The sequence below is a fragment of the Melospiza georgiana genome, chromosome 3 (genome assembly GCF_028018845.1).
Source record: "Melospiza georgiana isolate bMelGeo1 chromosome 3, bMelGeo1.pri, whole genome shotgun sequence".
NCBI classification, from domain to species: domain Eukaryota; kingdom Metazoa; phylum Chordata; class Aves; order Passeriformes; family Passerellidae; genus Melospiza; species Melospiza georgiana.
In genome coordinates this window covers 85,898,048-85,921,254 of record NC_080432.1, presented here as the reverse complement: position 1 = coordinate 85,921,254, position 23,207 = coordinate 85,898,048, and the positions used below count along the sequence as shown (strand labels likewise).

The 23,207-nt window shown below is 40.1% G+C and overlaps 1 protein-coding gene across 1 annotated transcript; it reads left to right on the top strand.

Annotated features, from left to right (window-relative positions):
* The first annotated feature begins 2,560 nt into the window (after positions 1-2,560).
* On the top strand, positions 2,561-8,443 carry TDRD15 (tudor domain containing 15). Its single transcript, XM_058021065.1, has one exon. It carries the CDS (start codon positions 2,564-2,566, stop codon positions 8,441-8,443), a length of 5,880 nt encoding a protein of 1,959 aa, XP_057877048.1. The 5' UTR covers positions 2,561-2,563.
* Positions 8,444-23,207: the final 14,764 nt, after the last annotated feature.

Below are 23,207 nucleotides of genomic sequence, written 5' to 3'. Positions count from 1 at the left end.
GGTGGATTCAGTTTTTCAGTTTTGTGATTTTGCTTTTTGTAATCTTAAGATTGTAGTTCAGCTAAGTATGAGGAACTTTTCCAGGGTGTGTTTATCAGGCAGGAGGAGGATTCAGAGTATTGCAGAGTGGTTTGTGTTGGAAGGAACTTTAAAGTTCATCCACTTTCAACCCCCCTGCCATGGGCAGGGACACCTTCTGTTGGAGCAGCTTCCTCAGAGTGCCGTCCAACCTGGCCTTGAACACTTCCAGGGATGGGGTAGGCGCAGCTTCCCTGCACAACCTGTTCCAGTGCTTCACCACCTTCACAATAAAGTATTTCTTTGTAATATCTCTTCTAAATCTACTCCATTTCAGTTAAAAGACATTTCACCCATTTCCTATTATCCCATGCCCTTGTAAAAGGTCACTTTCCATCCCCTTTAGGTATTGTAGGGTACTATGAGGTTTCTGTGGAACTGTCCCTTTTCCAGGGTGAACAGCCCAACTCCTTTAGCCTGTCTCTATAGGAGAGGTGCTCCGGCCCTCTCATCATTTTTGTGGCCTCTTCTGCGCTCGCTCCCACAGGTCCATGTTCTTGCTGTGCTGGGGACCCCAGAGCTGGATGCAGCCCTGCAGCTGGGGTCTCGTAGGGCAGGGCAGAGGGACAGAATCGCCTCCCTGAAGCTGCTGCCCACGCTGCCTCTGATGCAGCCCAGGTTGTGTTTGATTTCCTTGACTGTGAGTGGGCAGTGCTGGCTCATGTTGAGCTTCTTGTCAACAAACATCTTAAAGACTTTATCTTCAGAGGTGCTCTCAGTAGAAGTAGTACAATAATTTAGTTGATGTGTATTTTGCTAATGATTTTTCTACCGTTCTTCCTCACAGAGAGACACGTAGTTGTTGACTACTGGGCTGTGTTTCCTTTAGAAGACGTGTTACTAATGAAGGTGGAAAGGTGAGTAAACAGCAAAAGGCCATTTTGTCAGCTGTAGAAATGTGGCTGTGTCAGTGTGATGCTGATACTCAGACTGTGATAACAGACAAGCATTAATGCACAAATTGTTTTATTTTGTTATGTGTTAGTGCAAAGAGGGCATAGTTTCAGTGAAGGGGGAAAAAAAAGGGAGCAGAGTTTCAGTCAGGCCCCTTCTAAAGTTTAAGTCTCTGTAGTGATCAAATGTTTCTTCCAGGCAGACAGGACCAATTCCTTAAGGCTGTTTGCTTGCATGAAAAGCACCCAGATTTTCACTTTCTATTACAGGGGAAGGTGGATAAAAGCGGTCTTGTTGAAGCAGGAATTTGTCAGATCTGGGTTTAATACTGCTTTTACTGGGAGGAGGATTTTTTTTTTTTTTTAGTGTCCAGTGGTTTTGATTTTTTGGGTTTGTTTTTTTGCTTGGTTTTAGAAGTTATGCGTCCTTCATCCTTCTGCCCTACTGCTTTACAGTAGGAATGTTAATTTATTTATTAGAGGGAGTTTTTTGTGTTTTTGTGTGTTTTTTTGTGGGAGAGGTTTAAATTTTTTTGTAAACTAGAATGATGGGGATCAGTGTTTTTTCTGAAGACAGGTTATGTGTTCACTAGCTGCTTCATGTTTGGTTGTGATGAAAACTATCATGACAGTTTTACAAAAGATTTTTTGCAGGCTAAGGGGATCGCCCTAAATCCCTGTAGTTGAAACTGAAAGTTCAAGTTCCAGCTTTACATAAAAATTCATAAATAGAGGTTTTCTTTGTCCAGACTATCCTAGAGCATTTATCCACTGTCTTTGCATTTGATGTTGTCTACTTCAAATTACTTTGTTAGAACAGCAGTTCATTTAATGGAATTTTGCTTGATTAAATTATCATCATACACAGCCTTTTTAAACAGTGTGAAGTCACAGATTCACTGAATCATTGACAAATGAATTAAACTGGAAGTTGGGCTTCAAGACTGGATTACAGATCAGAAAAGTGTCTGACTGTTTTGAAGATATTTAAACTGTCACACTCAGAGTGTTGAGACCATACAAAACACAGCTGGCACAGTTGTTACTTGATGAGCAGTGCAGAATTGTTGCACATAGATGATAATCTCGGTATGTCCTTGCAGTTATGAGAACCTTAAATGTGCTGTTAGTACAGACAGCCAGAGTAAACAGTAGAGCATGGAGCTATAAATTGTCAGTGATGTGAAGAAGTGATTTAGGCAGAAAATGCAGGGTAAGTAGAGGCTGGCTCCTTGGCCTTTTACAGATTAAAAGGAAGGAGAAACAGACTGGAATACCTTGGTGTTATTGTGGGAGCAACATTTTGCTTGAAAATTATTCTCAGGTGATAAAAATTCAGTTGCCACGTGAGCGAATCAAGAGGTAGCTTTTTTTATGTTACCTGAGCTGAGCATGTCTTTTCTAAGAGAATTGCATGGAGTGTATCCCAGTTGCCTAAAACATGACATTCTTAAATATTTAGTATATGTTTTAGCCAGAATTTTAATAATATGCTGTTAAACCATTTTGAAAAAAAATGTCATGTAAGGAATTGGAAAGAAAAAATACAGAAAATTATCAAGATGATCATACTCTTTTTCTTTGCAGACAGGATGGAATCTCTGACTCCTTCACCAGACTCAGTAGATAAGAAATTGAAGATAACTCATGTAGAATGCCATCCTGAGTGCTTGGTTATAGTGTTCCAGGCTCAGTACAACACAGGATGTGAGCTTGACTATTTCATACTACAAAATGAAATACAGCGTGTGTTCAAAGTAAAAGATGATGTCTGTGTTGGTGGATCTTGCTTGGTGGAAGACACAGAAGGAGAATGGCACAGAGGAAGAGTTCTGAGAAAAAAAGGGAATATCTGTGAGACTTTTCTTATAGACACTGGACATGTGTTGGCTGTTGAGGAAACACATCTTGCTGCTGCTAGTGATAAATTGTTTCAGCTGCCTCCAAAGGTGGTTTTGGGTGTTTTTGCAAGCATACTTCCTCTTGGAGAAAGATGGGGTCCAAAAGCTGTTAACTATTTTTCATCTCTGGTAGGATTACAGATCACCGGTCATGTGAAGGCTGTTACACCATATCAGCTGTTTATTCTAGAAGTGCCTAAGATTATTACTGATGTTCTTGAACTGCAGCTAGGTAAATTTATTGATGGAGATTCATTTTGTCTTGTTGTAGAAACTTTAAGAGCATTGCCTCAAGGAATGCTTTGTAAGAGAATGCCACAACTGTTGACACAGCAGTATCCCTTCAGGGAGTTACTTACCTTAAATAATTCTGAGAAACCAACAGATTTTTGCCATGTTCCAGATCAGCTCTTTCCATGTCTACCTGTTGGCAGTAAAGAAAATGTCAAAATAACTGGTGCAGTAAGCCCAAATAAATTTTATTGTCAGATGCAGAAATGGCAGAAGGAGCTGGAATGTTTGACAGGAGCTATGCATTTGTACTATGAAGCTCTTGTTGGAGAAAATACCACATCTTGTGATAGTTTTGGGCTGCTCTGTGCTGCCAAGAGGCAAAATGGACAGTGGCATAGAGGAGTGATAAAACAACTTCTCTCTGACCATGTGGAGGTCTGGTTTATGGATTTTGGCATTATTGAAGCTGTGCCACCTAGTTGTATTCGAAAACTGAAAGCTGAGTTCATGACATTACCAATGATTTCATTTCCATGTACGCTGTCTTGTTTTGGTAGTCAGGATGAAACAGTAGTAAAATTTCAGCTCAAAGAACTTACCCAAGCCTTAATAGGACAAACTTCTGTGTGTGTCCAAGTTGATTTGTACAATAACACTGAACGCTTGTATTATATAACGCTGCAGAAACAAAATCTTGGCACTATTGCTGAGCATCCAGAAGACCAGAATGAGACAGCTGCACCGTTTGTCTCGCTTTTGGAAACAAAACCCAGAAGTATCGTGCTAAACCACAAACCAAGTCCTGAGAGAAACAATTCATCTAAGAATTGCTCTGGAAACAAAGATAAAAAAGCCTGCTTACCTGAACGGGACATTTCTTTCTCCAGCCACTGCAAGAGAGTAGAGATGCAAATGAACTCTTTTTATGGAGCTTTTGTAGTATATGTCATAAATCCATCTGACTTTTGGATTCAAACTTGTAGGTACCAGAATGAGTTTCATGCCTTGATGAAAAACATTGCCTGCACATACAGTCAGTGTAGAGATGATGAGATGGTCCTTAAAAAGCCAGAACCGGGGTTGCTGTGCTGTGCTCGGTATAGCAGGGATGGGTGTTATTACCGGGGTGTTGTCACCAAAGTGTTTCGTGTTAGCATTATGGTTTACTTTTTGGATTTTGGAAATACAGATACTATACCTTGTCACTATGTGAAAACATTGCTTCCCGAGTTTTCTGATTTACCGGCTTTAGCTGTGTGTTGTTCCCTTGCTTGCACATTTCCTGTTGATGGTGTGTGGGTTAAAAAAGAAACTGATTTCTTTAAAAATGTGGTGTTGAACAAACCACTGCTGCTTCATGTTGTTGGAAAGCAAAACAACAAGTATGTTGTTAATGTGCAGTGTCATACTGGTTTCCTGCAAGGAAACGTTGCCACGTGCATGGTGCAAGCTGGTTATGCTGAATATCGGCTGAAGCCACCAGAGCCTGTTGTAAGGGCAGCAAAAAAGCGGCACAGTGGGAATCACCTCAAATGTAAAAAAGAAAAAATCAATGCAGAGAACACCAGTAATATTTGCAAAAATAAGGCATCTGGAAATGGAGACGTGCTTCAGAAGGAAAAATCATTAAATGTGCCGCCAGTGCCTAGAGAATCTGTTGTGCCATCTTGTTCAGGAGAAGGTGCTGTCTCTAAAATGCATAGGTTGGTATGCGAGGAAAAATTAGTTTATAAGGAGCTTGTGTTTAAACCAGGAACTGTTCATGAAGTGGTATGTTCTTGCATCTTTTCCCCAGCAGATTTTTCTTGTCAACTGCAAAGCAAACTGCCAGAGCTAAATAACTTAATGGGAAAAATTCAGACATATTATAAAGATCATACCACTCCCTACAAAACTGGACAGGCTGCCTGTGTTGTTAAGTATCCCAAAGATGGGAAGTGGTACAGAGCAGCTGTTGTGCAGGAGGTATCCACAGATGAAGTTGTTGTGGTTTTTGTAGACTATGGTTATCAGGAAAGAGTTTCGCTTAAAGATGTACAGGGTGTTCCTCCAGATTTCCTAATTCTAGAGAGTCAGGCATTTCGATGTGGACTTAAAAATGTAGTCTTACAGACTGACTCAATCAATTGGTCTGAAGAAGTGCATAGACAATTTGAAGACTTCATTTCTTCTTCTAGAGGACCACTGACTTGCACCATTTATGCTCTTGTTCTTCTGAGCCCCAACTGTTTATGCAATGTAGTTGACTTACAGACTCCACTTAATAGTGTAGAGGAATTCCTCAGAGAGCGTGGTCTCACCCAGCCTCAATGTGTTGGACCGAGAAGCCTTTCATGTTTGGGTTCTCTGTACAGTTTTTGCTATTCATCTTTTAATATAAAAGTTGGAGGTGAGGAGGAGGTTTATATAACTCACATAAATAGTCCTTCAGAATTCTATTGTCAGCTTAACCGCAACTCTGAAACTCTTGAGGCATTGATGAAGAAGGTTAGTGACGTAAGTCAAATGTCAAGTAATGTAAATTACCATGGCAATGCACGACTGTGTATAGCCAAATATGTGGAAGATGGTCTCTTTTACAGAGCTTTGGCTTTTCCTGTGGAATCAACGTCCTTTCTGTTGGTTGACTATGTGGATTTTGGAAATAGGAGTATGGTGGAGAGAGACCAGTTGATGCCTATTCCATATTCTGCCACTGATCTACTATTCACACCCATGCAAGCTATTAAATTCTGTCTGTCAGATCTTAGGGGGACAGAATTTCCAGCAAGAATTACTACATGGTTTGTGAAAACATTCCTTGGTAAACTGCTGAAGGCTGTAATTTTATCCAGAGAACCAGATGGAAAGGTTGTTGTGGAGTTGTATGATGGACAGCTCAAAGTAAGTCAGAAAATTAAAGAAAAGGTATTGGCAGAGTTGGCCCAGGAAAGCCATATGGAACAATTTAGAGGTAGTGAAGGAGAGATATGTCACATGAAAGATGACAAAGAAATTAATAAAGTTAGTGTTAAAGAACCTGAAATACTTAAATTGAAAACTGAAGTGAAATGCCAAACCTATGATGAGTATTTCCAGGCAGATACTGGTGAGAATTTTGGAGATGAAGAGCAGACTGCATGTAGCACACCAAAGTTGTGTAGTGGATTCTCAAAACAGCAAACTTTACATGACAGCAAAGAGCAAAGTTTTAGAAATACTTTCAGTGCTTTTCTGGAGAATGGAGAGGAACCTTGGATTGGACAACCTGCTTCTCACTCCCTCTCTTACTCTGCTTTACCTTTAAAGGAAATAACTGTAAATGCTCTCTCTGAATCTCAGAATGAAAGACCAAATTGTGCAGGTCAACAGGAAAGGAGTAATAAAAATATGCCTACATTAAGCAGCCTTCCTCAACGTGATATCCAGGTGAATACTGAAGTAGCAGGTTATATTTCTCATACGAATAGTCCATCAAGTTTCTATGTTCACTTTGCAGAAGATGAAAACTTAATAATAAAATTAGCAGATGATTTGAATGAAAGCTTGGAGAATAGAGGTCGGGAAAATTGCTTAAGTGAGCTCATGGTAGGGAATCTCATCGTTGCAGAGCACGACGCTGATTGTTTTTACTATAGAGCAGTTATTAAAACTCTGAAATCGGGAAGCTCCTATGAGGTAGAATTTATTGACTATGGCAATACTGCAGTTGTAAGTTCGTCAAAAATCCGCAGGATTCCAGAAAAGTTCTTAACTCTGCCAAGGTTTAGTGTTCATTGTTTCCTTAGCAGTGTAAAAAGTGTTCCTGGGGAAAGCTGGACTAAAGAAAGTGCTGCATATTTTGCAAGAGCAGTAAGTGACAAGCCGGTAGCTTGCAAGTTCTTAGAGCAACATGGAGAAAAATGGGAAATAGATGTAATTTGTGATGGAGAGTCTTTGTCTAACAGCCTTTTGCATAAAATAGACAACATAAAGTGGAATAGCACATGGGTATTTTCTTTGGAAAATAAACCTAAGCAACATGGTAATCCTCGAAAGTCTAAGAACAGTTCAGGTGGCCAAAATAAAACCAAGGCTTCTGGGATGAAAAATATTTCTGTAAAACCCTTAAGTCTCTTTCATCAGGTTTTAAATTCTGGACAAGTAGAAGCAGCAGAAGTAGTTAATATTTCAAAGAGTGGAGAATTTTATGTACAGTTACTTAAAAATCTGCAAATACTACATGAGTTAAATGTCATGCTTGACAAAGAAGCACAAAGAAGTGATTTGATTAGAGTGGATGACATTGAACAGGGTCTGGAATGCATTACACAATCTGAAAGGAACTTAAAATGGAATCGATCAAAAGTGATAAAGAAATTTGTCAGGGAAAAGTTAATGCTAGTGTTTTTCATGGATTATGGCACATGTGAGATGGTATCCTTAAATAATGCAAAGATGCTCAGTGATGAGATTAAGAGTATTCCTAAACAAGCTGTTTATTGTAGGTGGATTTGTTTTAAAAACCTGAAGAAAATTCACTTAGACCATGTGGTAAATGCACTTCTAGATTGTGAAATAAGGATCTTGTTTTTGAGATACTTGAAATCATCTGATATCTGGGAGGTAGATATTTTAGTAGGACAAGTTACGCTTCAGGAGTATTTGAACCAGGTATTAAGTCATTGTTGGTCAATTGTTGGACCAGAAAAATGTAGTAATGCAAACTGTAAGGAGTTTGATACATCATTCAAGATAAATTCAGTCATGTGGATGCTGCTGCGTAGTGGCAGAACATATCCTGGGTGTGCAACTGCAGTTACTGATCCTTCAAACTTCAGTATCCAGTTTGAAATCTTCTTTGATTGCATGCGAAACTTGTCCTTGCTGCTTTCTGACCTTCCTGACGACTTGCCAGCTCTGCCAGAAGAACTTGTGATACCTGGTGCTAGCTGCTTGATCGAGTTTGGGCAGGAAGCAGAGTGGTACAGGGCAGAAATTAGTGAAGTAACAGATCAGTCTGTTGTTCTTACGTTTATTGATTACGGCTTTCTGAAGACCATACCTTATTCTGAGATCCATAAACTTAAAGTTGTTCCAGAAAGTCTGCTATACTGGCCACGCTTGGCACACTCTTGCTCTTTGCATGATACAGTTCCTGGGAAGGGGGAACACTGGAGTGAGGAAGCTATACTTCTGTTTCAGCAGCTTCTTCATAAACCGGGTCTGATATTTCATTTTATCCACTATGGCTCTGAAATGAAGTTAGAGGTGGATGTTTTGTGTGAAGATAGAAATCTGTCTGATGCTTTAATTGCTGCAGGCCATGCAGTCTGCTCTCACAGTAGGTGCTGTCCCATTGCAGTTGACAGACTCTAATCAGAAAAAAGAATTGCAAGTGAAGTGGCCAGATTCTAGTTACTATGCTTCCCTTTGTGAACTAGTATAATTATGATAACAATTCTGATTTTGCTGACAGAAGTTGGGCAAAGAAGAGAAACAAAAAAGCGTTTTGAAGCACAGCATTAGTTATAAAAAGTTTTAAAGAAGAGAATGTGGTAAAGTGGCTGCTGGAATACCGTTGACAAAGGATCTGAGTTTACAACACTGAAAGGAAGGAAAACCTACAAAGGATGGACAGTACTGTGAGGATGGGATTTTTTCAGCATTATGATGACAAGAGAAGTTAAGTTATCCTAACACAAAGTAAATCTGCTACCAGAAACCCTGGTTGAGGCTTGTGATTCTGACATTCTACAGTCTGGAAGGACAGTGTGTGAAGCTACTGTCAAAGAATTAGTTGAATGATCAGTGGGTTGCAGTTAGAAAAGCACTACTTCAAAGGAAAATAAACCAAACAGCCTTTTTGCTGGAATGCTGTCAAAGTTTTTGTATGTATAGATATAATCTTTATTTGCAGTAACATCTGGTTTACAGGGTGATGTCTCCATGTTTTGGATGTTCAGAAAACAAAGATGCCAGACATTTTCTTTGGTTCTGATTCCAGAGTTTCCATGTGAGAAAAGTTTCAATGTTCACTATGATTAAGCCAAAAATAGGGATCCCCATTTATGGGAGAGACATGCATTAGGTTGTTCTCAATTAGTTCTTCGTGTAAAGATGCTATTGCCCCTTCTGAACATTCTCTTAGCATCCAAGTTTAATAATTTTGGGATTTTTTACTCTGCCAAGCATGCTTTCCACTGATAGTTCTCCTTCATCCTCCTCCCCATCAGAATGAAGAGAGGGGCTTTTCTCTTGAGTGCTTAGTCAATACACTATAAAGTCAAAATATTGTTTCTATCTTAAAGGGGAACATTCAGAACCTTTTTTTTTTCTCCTTTGTGCGAGGAAGAAATTTCAAAACTGAAAAGTTATGGTAGTACTGTGTATCTTAGCGGGGTATTTTTTTTTCAGTATCTAGTCTTAAATTGTAAGAATTTGTCTGTTTTTCTGATATATTTCTTTATTTTATTTTTTGCCCCCACCTTCTTCCTTTGTTGTTTGGACAAAGTATGAAGTGTCCTGAAGCCATGAGGGGTTTCCTTTGTATGCTCTGTGATAGTTTGAATTTCTGTGAGAAAATGAATACAGCCCTAGTGGTAGACAGCATATCTTATGCATCTCTAGAAGTAAACAAGATTTAACAACACACATGCCCTTTGCCCCCAGTCCCCCCCTCCCACTCCCTCCATATCATGATGTATTTAATTTATGTGAAAACCTGAAGCTTTATCTGGAAAACAGATTTTTTTTTTTTTTCCCCTAGTAAGAGAGACATGTCTGGGAAAGTCAAATAAGAGGTGAGCCAATGCCAGCTGGTCTTTACAAGGTTCACTCTGCTGGTGAATTATTCTTGAAGCTTATGTTATTTTCATAGTACAAGTGAAAAGTGCCCATTACTAACAAAAAATGTGTAAGATAATATTGCTCAAGTAAATACTATTTAAAATATCAGTCATGTTATGTTAATATAGTGATTAAAAAAAAGGCATGGGGGTTGTAACCACTTGTGATGGTTTTCTTTATATTGCATTGTTTCTTAATATTTCAGAATTTCAAGATTTTCCTGCTAAAATTGTAAGCTTACCTGGCACATTCTTTGTCAATAGTTAGACATACTGCTGGCTGTTAGTATAAAACACAAAGGTTGTATTGTGCAACATTGCTCATGTTGAGTGATGACTTCACTCTTGCTGTGCTGGTTCATTGTAGTGCGACTACTAGAGGCACTGACACTTACATATTAATTAACACTGATTCTGATTTCTGGCTGTCTTTCAGTTAGAAAAGTAGGATCTTGGGCATCTGTTCTTTTTAAAAATCATTTGGATCCCCTAAGTGCAGACATGTTGTGTACAGTAATACACAACTTGCATATTTTAAGTAGATTATTTTTTTGCTTACGTATATTGTGCTTTAACTTGTATGTAGTTGTAGAATATTGCTTCTCTAATGTTCTAAAATGGAGCCTAGAAATGATGTATGTAGAAGAAAAAAAATAAACAGCTGTGTGTACTCTTTTTATGTTTCGCAAATTGCAAATGTTAGATTTATTTTCAAGAATGTGTTTTGTTTTCAACTTGTAATGAGACTAGCTCTTGATAGTAATTCTTTTACTGAAGGTCTGATACTCAAAATGCTTCAAGTAAAAATCAGATAATTGAAAGTATTTCAGGATTATACTGCATCTGTAAATATAAAGAATGTCTTGTTGCCTCTGTTGATGCTGATTCTCAGAAGTGCATTACAAGGATGTGTTATGATCGTTAGATTAAGTTGCTGGGAGGTCTGGCTGTGTATTTTATGCCCAGTCTTTTTTCTCTGGTGTGTAACTCTGCTGTTAAAACATTTTTCTTGTAAGAAGGAGAATCTATGCTCAGAACCTAGTTGGAAGAAGTTGTGAATTATTTAGGATGTAGAAGTTTAGGTATATTTTCCTATTTGTTCTTGGATGAGTGTAGTGCTGAACAAATGCAGTATTTTCTGTAGTAGTAATTTTTTTTGCTGAAATTTAATTTGAAAGTAATGCTTATATTTTTATATTTTTGTATTTATTTATACTGTATCATTGATGACTGTGATTATTTTTAATCCACAAAAGTGATAGAGAACCAGTTTCATTTCTTTGGAATTCAAAACTTTCATGTGTATACTGCCTTTCTGTCATCAATAAAATGAATACTAAAAATAATAAATAAAATGCATATCTCCTCTGTATAACTTGCCCTGCCTAAGACATTCTGAAGGTTTCTGTGACCTTTGCTGCTAGTGAATGCATTGGGAAATATCTGAAGCTACATAAGTATGTGTTGCATGGGACTTCTAAGGGGAAGTACCTCTTGCTGATTTTGCTGAACGTTTTTGGCTGATCACTACCTCCAGAGGAAATGTGCCACCAGAACCAACTTGAGCCACCGGAAATTGTGGGCCTGAGAGTTGGAGACAAGATCCTGGAGGATTCATGTAGGAAGAGAGGCAAAGAAGGAAAAGGCTTCACTGGGGGTAGGAGATGGGTGGTTCAGGTGCTTTGAAAGGGCTGAATAGTTACTGAATGTTTGTATGAGTCAGGTAGCATAGAAGTGTAAGCTTTCAGGCAGAAATTGAAGCTTCAGTGCTAAACTAGTGTGTTAAGATTAGTTTTCAGTAAAAAGTTAGGAAATTAAGTGGGAGTGTAGTGTTTGAGGAAGAGCTCCTACAAACTAACGAATTATCATCAAGTTTCATAAAGGCGAATTCAGGGGTGGAAAAGAGCCTTTGATAGTGCTTTTAGTTACTTGTAATGTCTGCACAGGTCTGTGTGTGCATGCTTGAGGATGTTGTGTTAGCTGCAGACCGAGGTCTGGGGACACATTTCACTCTTGCACAGACAGCTGCCCTTCCTGCCCTTGCTTCTTTCCTGCCCCTGTGCCTTATCTTTGCCCACAGTCCTCCCAGATAAACAGCCTGTCCCTAATGTAATGGATGCATCTGGCCGTGATGGGTGCATCTGAAATCGTGGACTTGGGTCCACAGACAACACAATAGCCAAGGACTAATCTGAGCCATAGTGCTGGTCAAGGCTGGACTCAAACCAGGTCTGGAAAACACCAACTGTTGTCATTGCTATGCAGATAAGTCTATGAGTCAGTTATCTCTCTCCACATAAGTGGAGAGGAGTAGAAAGCCCAGGGCCTGTTGAGGCTGCGTGCCAGGATCGCCTCTTGAGTAGGGACCTCTCTCCTGGTTACTGCTTGAGGCTGAGAGATTGCTTCCTGCAGCAGCTTCTCAGTAAGTGAATCGTAGCATGTTGAACTTCGGAATCTTAGCTGTGTGATGCAAAGGCTTGATTGTGCACATGCAAGCCTTTATACATAAACCATTGACCAAGGCTGAGATTAAGGCTGGATCCAGCTACCCCTAAACTCCCTTCTGAGAGGGAATTGGAAAGCAGGGGGCAGGGGTGTCCTTTCTAAGGCCCATGACTCAACAGTAGGTTCTCCCTGTCAAGTCTGTGTGACTGATGTCTATGCAGTAAATAATCAAGTGTATCTTGCCATCAGATTTTCTTAAATCACTTTTAAATTGACAAATGTTTTTTATCTGTAAACATTTTACTTCTGCTTTCTTACAAGTGAAGTGCATCACTCTATCTGCAATAAGGAAGCAATGGAGTAGTTGTCCATGAAGTTTGCACATTATACCAAGTTGTAAGAACCAGCTGATACACACCTTAAGGACCACAGGCAGCAATCCAGAGGGAGAGGCTGGAGAAGCAGGTCAGTAGAAACACAATGAAATGTAACAGGAACAAATGGCCATACATTAAAATGAAAGGTTTAGGCTGGAAAGCACGATCTTTTCAGAATGAGGACAGTCACATGTTGCAGAAGGTTGCCTAGAGAGATAGCACAGTCTCCATCCTTGGTATTTCATTTGGTATACATCACCCAACTGGATAAAGTTCTGAGAAACCTGGTCTGACCACACAGATGACCCAGTTCAGGGCAGGAGGTTAAGGGAACTCTAGAGGTGCCTCTCTTCACTTGAATTTCTCTGTTACTGCTGCAGCTACTCTTTGTACCTTAGGAATATCCAAAGACTTGCTTTGACTACTCAGAAGAGGTCATGGCACTTCCCTGGCAGATTGTATTGTTTCCCGCTTACAGACAGCTCCTGTGTAGACACTGCAAAATGTACGTGCTGCATGGAGGTACAAGAAGAGGCAGAAAAGACTTCTTCCTCAGAAAGCCAAGGAGTTGTCTCCTGATCCCTTCTGACTAGTCCTGGGGAACAGGGATTCCCAAAGAAAGCCTAGCTCTGATAATGTAAAAAGCTTTACTTGGCTGATTTGAGAGTGGGAATAGCAGAGGCTGAGAATAATTTTTAGCATCCAATGTGTGCAGGGCAGCAGGAAACACTTGACGTGAGAGAAGTTTGTGGTATCAGCTTGACTGCTCTCCTGATTGCCCCAGGAGGTGTGTGTATGGTGGCAGTGTCCATACAGGCACACAGAGATGTGCTCCTGGTCCTGCCTGTGTGTGTGAGGTGGATTGTTCTGATGGATCCTGGGAGCTGCACTGGCACCTGCTGGCCCTGTGGTTGCTCCTGGTGTTCCTGCAGGGGTCACCCCAGCCTTAGATGTCCTGTAAGTGAGGATCTCTCTGCTTATGTTCTGAGAAAAGTTGAAACCTGGAGCAGAGCATCCAGCTCTCCACTCTTCAGCACAGGAAAGACATAGGCCTGTTGGAGCAGGACCAGAGGAGGCCATGAAGATGCTCAGAGAGCTGCAACACCTCACCTCACCTGTGGAGACAGGCTGAGAGAGCTGGGGTTCAGTTGGGATAAGGAAAGGCTGAATGGGAACTTTATAGCAGCCTTCCAGCACCTGAAGCGTAAAAATGATCAGGCTGGGGAGAGACATTTTAGCAGGTCCTGTTGGAATAGGGCAAGAAAAGAAGGTAGACTTAGAGTCACAAGGAAAAGGTTTATTGCAAAGGGAGTGGTGAAACACTGGCACAGCTTGCTCAGAGAGGTGGTAGATGCTCCACCCCTAGAAACATTTAAGAACAGTTTGGACGTGGCTCTGGGCAACCTAATTTAGTTGGAGATGTTCCTACAGCGGGATTGGACTAGATGAGCCTTAAAGGTCTCATGATGTTTAGGCAGAGTAAGATAAAAAGGTTGGAGATGCTATTTTAAGGGACACCTGATATAAGAAGCTGCTTGGTGGCAAATTCCTGTTATCTGCAGAGAAATAGATGCTGAATTTGCAGGCTGGCTATTCAAAAGCACCTAAAAATGCACATTTCCATTAATGCTCTCTAAATTTCTATTTCTCAACTGTTTACACACAGTTTAAAATCTCCTATTTTTTTTATTTCTTTTCAAGAATCAATTTTTCCATCATAATAAACATTGTGAAACAAAATCATGGAAATATTTAGTCAGCTCTGAACTGACTTTAGGGACAGCTATCTTGATTCCTGCAGTTTTAATAAGAAAGTTTCTAGGGCTACTGTGTCTAGGTCTGCATAATGAAGGAATTAAAATGGTGATTGCAGCATAATTTTTAGTGAGCAGTAAACATTAGGAATCCTACTGGGTGACCCTGAAATATAATTAGGTCTAGTTCTGTGAAATTATTTTCCTGCAAATATAAAGAAATGGAATAAAAGTGGGGTTTAAATGGGTTTAATATTCTTTCTATTTTTGTACTTTAAAGGAATACCAAGGTGTTAAGAGGGAAAACACTCTTTGACAGACTTTGATTCTGATTAATTCTTTAGTGTTTAATCACCTTGATTTCATAGGAGTTTGAACTTAACGCATAATATATGATCAAGCCCTTTAATTATGTTCATTTTCTTTTAAGCCATGAAACCATTGATCTCTAATCTGACATTCCATATAACATGGAATTTCACTTACTTTTGCATTAAGCCAGTATTCCCCCTTCTGCCTCCAAGGGTTCAAGCCTTCATCTCTCATTTCCCACCTTTGAGCTAAAAGCTTCTTGAAGCTGTTTTACTGTACTAAAAATTATTACAGAGCTGTGATATGTCTCTCTAGCCACAGGAGTCAAGCCTAGTAACTAGACAATTTCTTGAGCAGGGGAAAACCTGCTCCACTTTCCCCTGAAAGGAATTCTTAAGCATTTTTATATGAAAACCTCATTGATGAAACAACTGTGGGAGCAGACATTAGGAGTTTCATAATCCTGTCATGTTCACTGCATTTTGCATCCTTTATTTCCCCTAATTAATCTGGGATCCTTTTCAGCAAAGCAGGACACCTTTAGCAAGAGAGAGGAAATGGCTGAGAGCTCTTGGATTAAACCACACCTGAAAGAAATTAAAAACAAAACCAAGAAAAGGGAAAGACCAACTTTGGTCTGAAATAGAGAATTAACTGCATTTTCTTCACTTGGATTGACTGTACCAGCCTACTTCATGGTAGAATGTATCCTCATTTTCTGTTTTAAAGGATAAAGCACAGAGGAGTATGAGACAAATTACACTTTAGTTTTATGAGGATCTACAGGGCTGTGAATGAGTGGTTGGAAGAACCTCTGTGGAGGCTAAGTTGGCTAGAGAAAGGTGGCCTCTCAGGTGCCTCTAGGCAGCGTTTCTGTTTGGCTGACTCAAGCACTCCTCCCTTTGGACTCATGAGTCATTAAGAGCATATCCCAAAACATCTGCCCTGTGCCATGGGCTGTGGAATCTGCTCTGATAGCCAGATGGAAAAGTTAAGTGAAACTTAGTAGGCCTTATTTTGTGCCTAATGAGATGTAATGCCTTGAAACAGTTTATGGCACTAGATCAGCAAAGGTCTTGTACAATATCTAACATTGGGGTTTTGTGTCCCAGGCACAGAAACCTTTTGGGAATATGAAAGCTTCCTGTAGTCTGTATGTGGGAAAGTCTATTCACTCAGTGGGATTTAAAGTAGTCCACATATTGGTCATAGAAAAACATGAGGATGAGAATGTATTTTAAGTTTTTCTCCCTTCCAGAACAAGGTGCTTTGTGTGGGGTGTACGTAGGAACATCTGTCTATGCAGTCTTTCCCTGGCTTGCACATCTGAAAATAGCTCATGTAACACAGTTAACAGTTGTTCATAAAACACATCCACCAGTTAAGAAGATAATGCTAATTTTTCATACAGTGTGTGCTGTTTACATCACTTCCTCAGCTGTTGTGAGTTCCAATAACAATTTCCTACTAAACCCATAGCCGCAGCCCAGAGAAAGCCCCTACAGACTGACATTTTGAGAAAGAGCAGTTTCCCTTCTTTCTGAAGCTGTACAGCAAGGCATTTGGAATTCCTTGTGCAAAAGAGGAAAGGATATGATTTGGTAGCCTAGCTGCTAGGGTACAGAATTAGAGAGATTAAGGTATGTGCTCTAAATGCTTCCTCCTCTGACCTGCTCATTACTTTGTCTACAGTAGAGCAGTTTCAAGAGGAGAGAATGAAAAGGTTACTTCTGCCTTTATGGCTTGGTGATGGCAGGTATGTTTTTGGACACTGTCAAACTGAAAATATCCATTGTTTTCTAGGTGAATGATTTAACTGGAAAACTGCTGATTAGTGTTTGCTACCCTCTTCTCTGTCAACTTTTAAAAATAAAAAATTAGGTTAGGAGCTCTAGCCCATGTTTTATGCAAAGTGGTCTCTCAGAGAAGCATTTTCATAACCAGTGAGCCTTGAGGGGCACAAAGAATATCTGCTTTTTGGTGCCTGTCCCCTAAAGGATGTCAGGTGAAAAAAGCCCATGCCTGGATTCCAGCTGGGTGTATGTGGGAGCACTGAGCTGGTGAGACTGAAGTAGTTCAGGGCATGCTTGGGAGTATAGTTCCTGGTGCCTGGGGAATTGGAAAATCAGATAAGGAGGCAGATTGTAATTGCAGGTGCCTGTAGGTAGGGCAGCTGTTGAACAAGTTATTTCAAATAAGTTTGAACCTGGACAACACAATTCTGCTTAATCCTTGCTATAAGATTTCATTACATTTAGTCCATGCAACCTATTTCATGCAGTTAGTTTCCTTCAAAAATATTTTAGTATATTTTTAAAATAAAACTGACTTGTGGTGGGATTTTTTTCAATTTATACTTACTCATATCTGAGGATGGATTAGGAAGATTGAGCTAGGGACCACTTTTGAGGAAGGTGGACACACACAAGGCCAAGGGACAGACACTTAAAATGAATAAAAAGCAAAAATCCTTTTGGCATCATAGCAACCCCATACAACAGTACAAGCTGGGAACTGGCTGGCTGCAACACAGCTGTGCAGCAAAAAGGGAGGTGTATCCAAAATCAGATGTTTGTGCTCCTGATGGATGATAGGTTGAATGTGTGTGAGCATTATGCCTGTGTGGTGAGGACATCTACCCATAGACTGGGCTGGGTTTAATCAGTTTTCAGCTGCCTAAACTGAAGGTACAGAGAAAACAACCAGACTCTTCTCAGGAGTGTGCAGTGGAAGAACAGCGGGCACAACTTGGAGCAAGGAAAATTTCTGACAGATGCAAGAAAAAACAATTATTCCCAGTGAGAGCAGATAAGCACTGACACAGTTTGCCTCCATTTCTTGGAGATACAAACCCTTCACTGAATGTGGCCCTGGACAGCCTGTCCTGGTTTTGGAGTTGCCCCTGCTTTGAGCACAGGTTGCTGTCACAGGTCAGCCTGGCACTTTGAGCAGGAGTCACACCAAATGGCCCTGGGAGGTCCAGTCCAGGCTTGTTTACTCTTTGATAAATATTATTTTCTTGGATTGGACACAGTATCTTGTACACAGACCTGAATTATTTTTAGGTGATTCAGTTTGGGAACAGATGGTTTCTCTGTGGTAACTAAGCTTGGTCCCATTTGGGCAACTGGATTAGTGCTCAGTTCCAGACTTTATATTGTATTCAGGCCAGCTGCTTCCCATGGTGATATAGCACACAGGTAGTACAGACATACCCAGTTGCCTTCCATGCCACTCTTCAGGTACAGACATCCTTTACCAGAACTATCAAAAACAAGGAACCATCATTATGTGGTTGAACAATGTCAGACAATCTACTACAGTACTAAAAAGCCCTTTTCCTAGCTTATTTCTTTCAAATTTACTCATCTTCTGGTGTAATGGCTTTTTCCCAGCACGTGCCTTCTATAGATCTATATGATTAAGAGAGTAAATAAAGCTGAGCTAGCAGGGTTTGTTAATAAACAAGTAGCTTATTTTGATAATGACTGTTCCATCTAGACAGTAAGAATTTGCACTGAGATTTTTTCCCTTCTCTGCTATTCTTACTTCTCCAAGTATTTTTCAACAAGGAGGTTTTCAATTTAAGGGAATGGACACTCACCTAATGCATCTTCTTGATACTAATAACCCTAATTTTTGAGTGGGTCATGTTTATAGGATACCTTTCAACATTACTATACTTTATATATATCTATATCTGTATCTATAAACAATGAAATCTTTTTAATCAGTTTTCACTTTGTAACCTTTCAAGAAAATTAAATTAGTTTGAAAAAGAAAACCTTGTTGAAGTTAGTAAGCTTATTAATGATGGCAAGGGTTAGATTTTTACAAAGAAAAATTACTGTTTACTGTATTTCAAAAAGGTTTTACTGTATGAAGAATAATATGATATATATAACTAGAAGTAATGGGAGGAAATTAAAAATAATTTAAACTTCCTGAAAACGAGTTCAATTAGACTGTAGAATAAGTTCCCAGGGGAAGCTGTAGAAGGCTCATTATATGGCTTATTTAAAACTAGATTAGATGAAATGCCTGAAGGGAGCAAGCTTGGGCTGTTTCCTGTAAGGCTCAAGGAGATTACCTCAGAGGTATTTTTTCCCTTCTGAAATATTTTATTCTGTGATGTGGTCTGGATAAGTCTTGTACATTTGTATGTGGGAATGTTCTGTAGGTACTCCCCTTTCTACAACGCTTCTGTGAGATTTTAAAAATTAACTTTTTTTTCCTGTGGTAGGAGTTTATTGGTCTTTGTACTGATATGTATCACACTGACTGTGAGTAAAAACAATATTTTTTAAAAATACAAGATCAGGAATAATTTTCCAAAGTAGAAGTGTGTGGATACTTCCTTAATTTTTCTTTTAGAGTCAGAAATTTGCTGTTAAGGTAGTTGTCTTTATAACCTTGACTCTGCATATCCATGGGCGGTCTGGAAGTTGTGGTTGTGGTGCTTTCTCCTGTTCACAGGATGCAGCCCCTGGTGAGCCCAGTGGGTTTTGTGTGCTGGGGGTGACCTGAGGCCCTGGCCAGGGCTGAGCCCCAGTTCCCAGGGGTACACTGGGGAGGTCACAGTGCAGCTGCTCTGCAGAAGCCCAGATCTGTCTGTTTGTCTGTTTGATCATTCTCTGTGCCAGTGACTGGATGGATATTCCACACCGAGTGGAACAGCCCCAAAGTGAAAGGATGTGGAAGAATGGCTGCATAGGCATTGCTGAGTGCCTCTCTGGTTTTCTCACCTGCTGTTCTGGCAAGAGCAGGACTGTACAGTTTCAGAGACTGTGGGATCTCAGCACCTCAGGATGGAGGTGCAGAGTGGCCAAGAACACCCTTGGGGGGCTCGGGAGTCCTGGAATGTTGCCAGAAGCGTCTGGTGGCAGGACTTTGATCCTACACAGGAGATGACACCTGTATGAGGATGGGAGGAGTTCACTGGGGTGAATGGTGAAGGGATAAGTTAATTAGTGTGAAACACAGGGTTTAAGATTTCTGTACAGGGGGGTCTAAAGAAGTAAGATGGAGGAATTGGGGTGTGTCCTGTTCTTCTTCTTCTTCTTCTTCTTCTTCTTGGCCTCCATCTTCTGTGGTGATGGTGGCACTTTGGGATTGATCACTAGAAGTGCACTGGTTAATAAGGGTAGAAGGTATTGGGGAAAAATTATAAATATTGTATACGTAACTTCGGGTATGAAGATAAGTGACCGCCCTGGGGGCTCTCAGTGTGCCCATGGCTGACTTGCTGTGCAGACCTCTGTTGGGCTGAAAGAAAATCTTTTAGATAAACAATTAATAAACACCGAGACCGAGAAAAGATCAGAAGTCTCTCCTCGTCCTTTGAAGCGCTGGGCTGTCCAAGGCCACCCTGGGCCTTTCCAGGCCGCCTAAACAGCCGAGAAACCGACAAGAGACATTCTCTGTCCATTTTCCATGTGTATACATGAGAACTGGGCAACATTTTTTTTTTTAATTTCTAACTTAGTCTCCATTATTAACTCGTAAGTCATATATGATCCGAACTTTCCTTATTTGTATTTTTTACTTACATAGAAGGAGAAAGTTTCTTCTACAGTGGCTTTAGGAAAGATTTGATACTAAGCAAAATAATTTGCTAGTCTGTATAGTACTATATTTGATTTTTTGGCAAGTACTCAATCAGAGTGGAAACTGAAAATAACTAAAGAACCAGTGGCCTATAAATTTACAATTCTACAGTGTAAATCCACAGTATTTGTTCCAACAAGTTATGATTTGATAGCTGGTGCCAAAGGGAGTGTAGACATTCATTTAATTTTGGATCATTAGATCCAAAGCTGTCCTGGTGGTTATGGCACGCTATTATTTTTGTCCCTGTCAAAACCAATGAACAGTTGTACTAGTGATTGACTTAGCTGACCAGAGATGCTCAAAACAGAAGATTAATGATGAAGAGTTGGACCATGCACAGAATGTTTCAAGGGGAAATTAACTTTTAGTTTGAAATATATTAATATGGAATTTGCATTAATGTTACAATATAATCACAATAGTTTCATAAAGAAAAATACCTGTAGTTTATAGCACATCTAAATAATTAATAGATTATTTGTTATTTTTACTTGAAATGTAAAATTTTCTTTCGCCAATTTTTTTTTGGCCAATAGTTACATAAGTTCTGTTCCTGTAATACAAAAATATCTTCATCACCAGAGACTATATTGTCATCCACTGCAATCATCATGCATGGCACATGCACAAACTGGTTTCCTTAAAATTGTAATTAATCTCATCACTTCCAGTGGTACTGCTAGATGAACTTTTTATTACACTGAGTTTGCATGGCAAGGTTTTGGTAGTGGGTGGACTACAAGGGTGACTTCTATGAGAAGCTAACAGAAATGTCCCCATGTCCAGCAGAGCCAATGTCAGCCAGCTCCAAACAGCTGGGCCAGTCAGGGATTATGGCAGAGCCCCTGACAGAGTTAAGGGGAAAAAAGTTATTGCACGGGTGCCAGGAGAGAGGAGTGAGAATATGTGAGAGCAACAACCCTGCAGACCCCAAGGTCAGTGCAGAGGAGGGGCAGGAAGGGGCAGGAGCTGCTCCGGTCGCAGGAGCTGAGATTCCCCTGCAGCCCCTGGTGCAGCCCCTGGAGGCCCACAGGGGAGCAGAGATCCACCTGCAGCTACGGAGGACCCCACAACAGAGCAGGGGGATGCCCAAAGGAGGCTGTGACCCTGTGCAGGGCCTGTGACTCTGAGAGAGAGCCATGCTGGAATAGCCTGTCCCTAAAGGACTGCATCCTATGGGAGGGACAGACCCATGCTGGAACAGTTTGGGCAGTCCTCCATGGGAAGGACTCATGTTGGAGAGGTCCCTAGAGGACTCTCTCCTGTGGGAGGGACCTCACACTGGAGCAGGGGAAGACTGAGGAATCCTCCCCCTGAGAAGGAGCAGCAGAGGCAACATGTGATGAGCTGACCACAGCCCCCCTTCCCCATCCTCCTGTGAAACAAGTTTAGGGTGAACAGAGGGAAGGTGTTTAAAAGCTTGGCTTCATTTCTGATTATCCTCCTCTGATTTGATGTGTAATATATTCAATAAATTTCCCCAAGTCAAGTCTATTTTGCCCATGATGGTCACTGCTGAGGGATCTCTCCCTGCCCTTGTCCCAGCCCATGAGTCTGTCATTACAATTTCTCTCCCCTGCCCAGTTGAGGGGGGCAGTAACAGAGGAGCTTTGGTTGGAATAAGGCATCCCACCAGAGTCAACCCACCACACTGAGCTTTATTTGAATAACTCTCTTTTCTTCTAATTGCTGTTTTCTTTTAATTCTTCTTTTAGCTCAGAGGTTGTTCCATTCCTTATATTGAAATCTGCTATCACATTTTTTTTTGTTTCTGAGAGAAGATACTTGCTGAGTTTTTCAGTTTAAATGGCTCACTACTCTGTTAAACCTTTCTTCACATTTTTATTTACCTGCTTGGGCTACTTTGCGATTGTGTATATTAAAACTGTGATCATAACAAGACAATGGCAAAAATGAGGTGTTAATCTGTGCAAAATGACAAACCTGGGAGGTACAGATGACTAGCGTTGTATATTCACTATATTAGGGATATTGTTTCTACAACCCAAAGTTTCTGCCCACTGTTTAATGGTAACAATCAAATTTGAAGCAATGGCTTGAATGAGTAGGAAAGAGATCAAAATATAATGTTGACCAGACAGCAAAATGTTTTGATTTCATTAAGATACATCTGACCACCAGGTGGAGACTTTGCTTTAATTTTTCCTAAACCAAAAGTGTAAAAGAAGATATCAGCCTAAGAAGCCATTTGCACAAAAATATAATAATCCCATTTATTTTCCAGGTCTTCTTATAGATAATTCTTGCAATGAAAAGTTTCCCAGGCTGATCTGAGGAGGCTAAGCCTTAATTCTTTGAAAAAAAAAGAGAGAAGCATAGAGTATAGGATCTAGCAATATATTGCTGAATTGTTTCATGAAATAATGGAATTTGCTAAAGTTAAATATGTTCTATCTGCTTGATTCTTCTTTTTAAGTGGCAGGGAATTGACCAGTCTCGAATTATTGTCATTAAAAATGACCTAGTTATAAAAACTCTTTGGCCTTTAGAATTTGCAGCAGGTTTAAATAACATTTATCTTTGTGTAGCATAGTTAATAGCAAAGACATAATTGCATGCTTTTCTGTAAGTGGAAGTCCCTAAATGCAAATAGTAATAGACAATGTCATCTATAACAATCTGCAAATTTATGGAGGAAATTGGTTTTCCAGGCTAGCTATTTATTAATATGGAGGAGAGTAATATTAAATTGGAGCTCCACCATATTTCTTTACATTTTTATACAATGAAGAGGCTTCAGGCAGAGGTGAGGACCCATTGCCCTGTAACTAATCTG

Excerpts from the sequence above, each read along its gene's own strand:
- TDRD15 (XM_058021065.1), top strand. The coding sequence starts at position 2,564 with ATGGAATCTCTGACTCCTTCACCAGACTCAGTAGATAAGAAATTGAAG.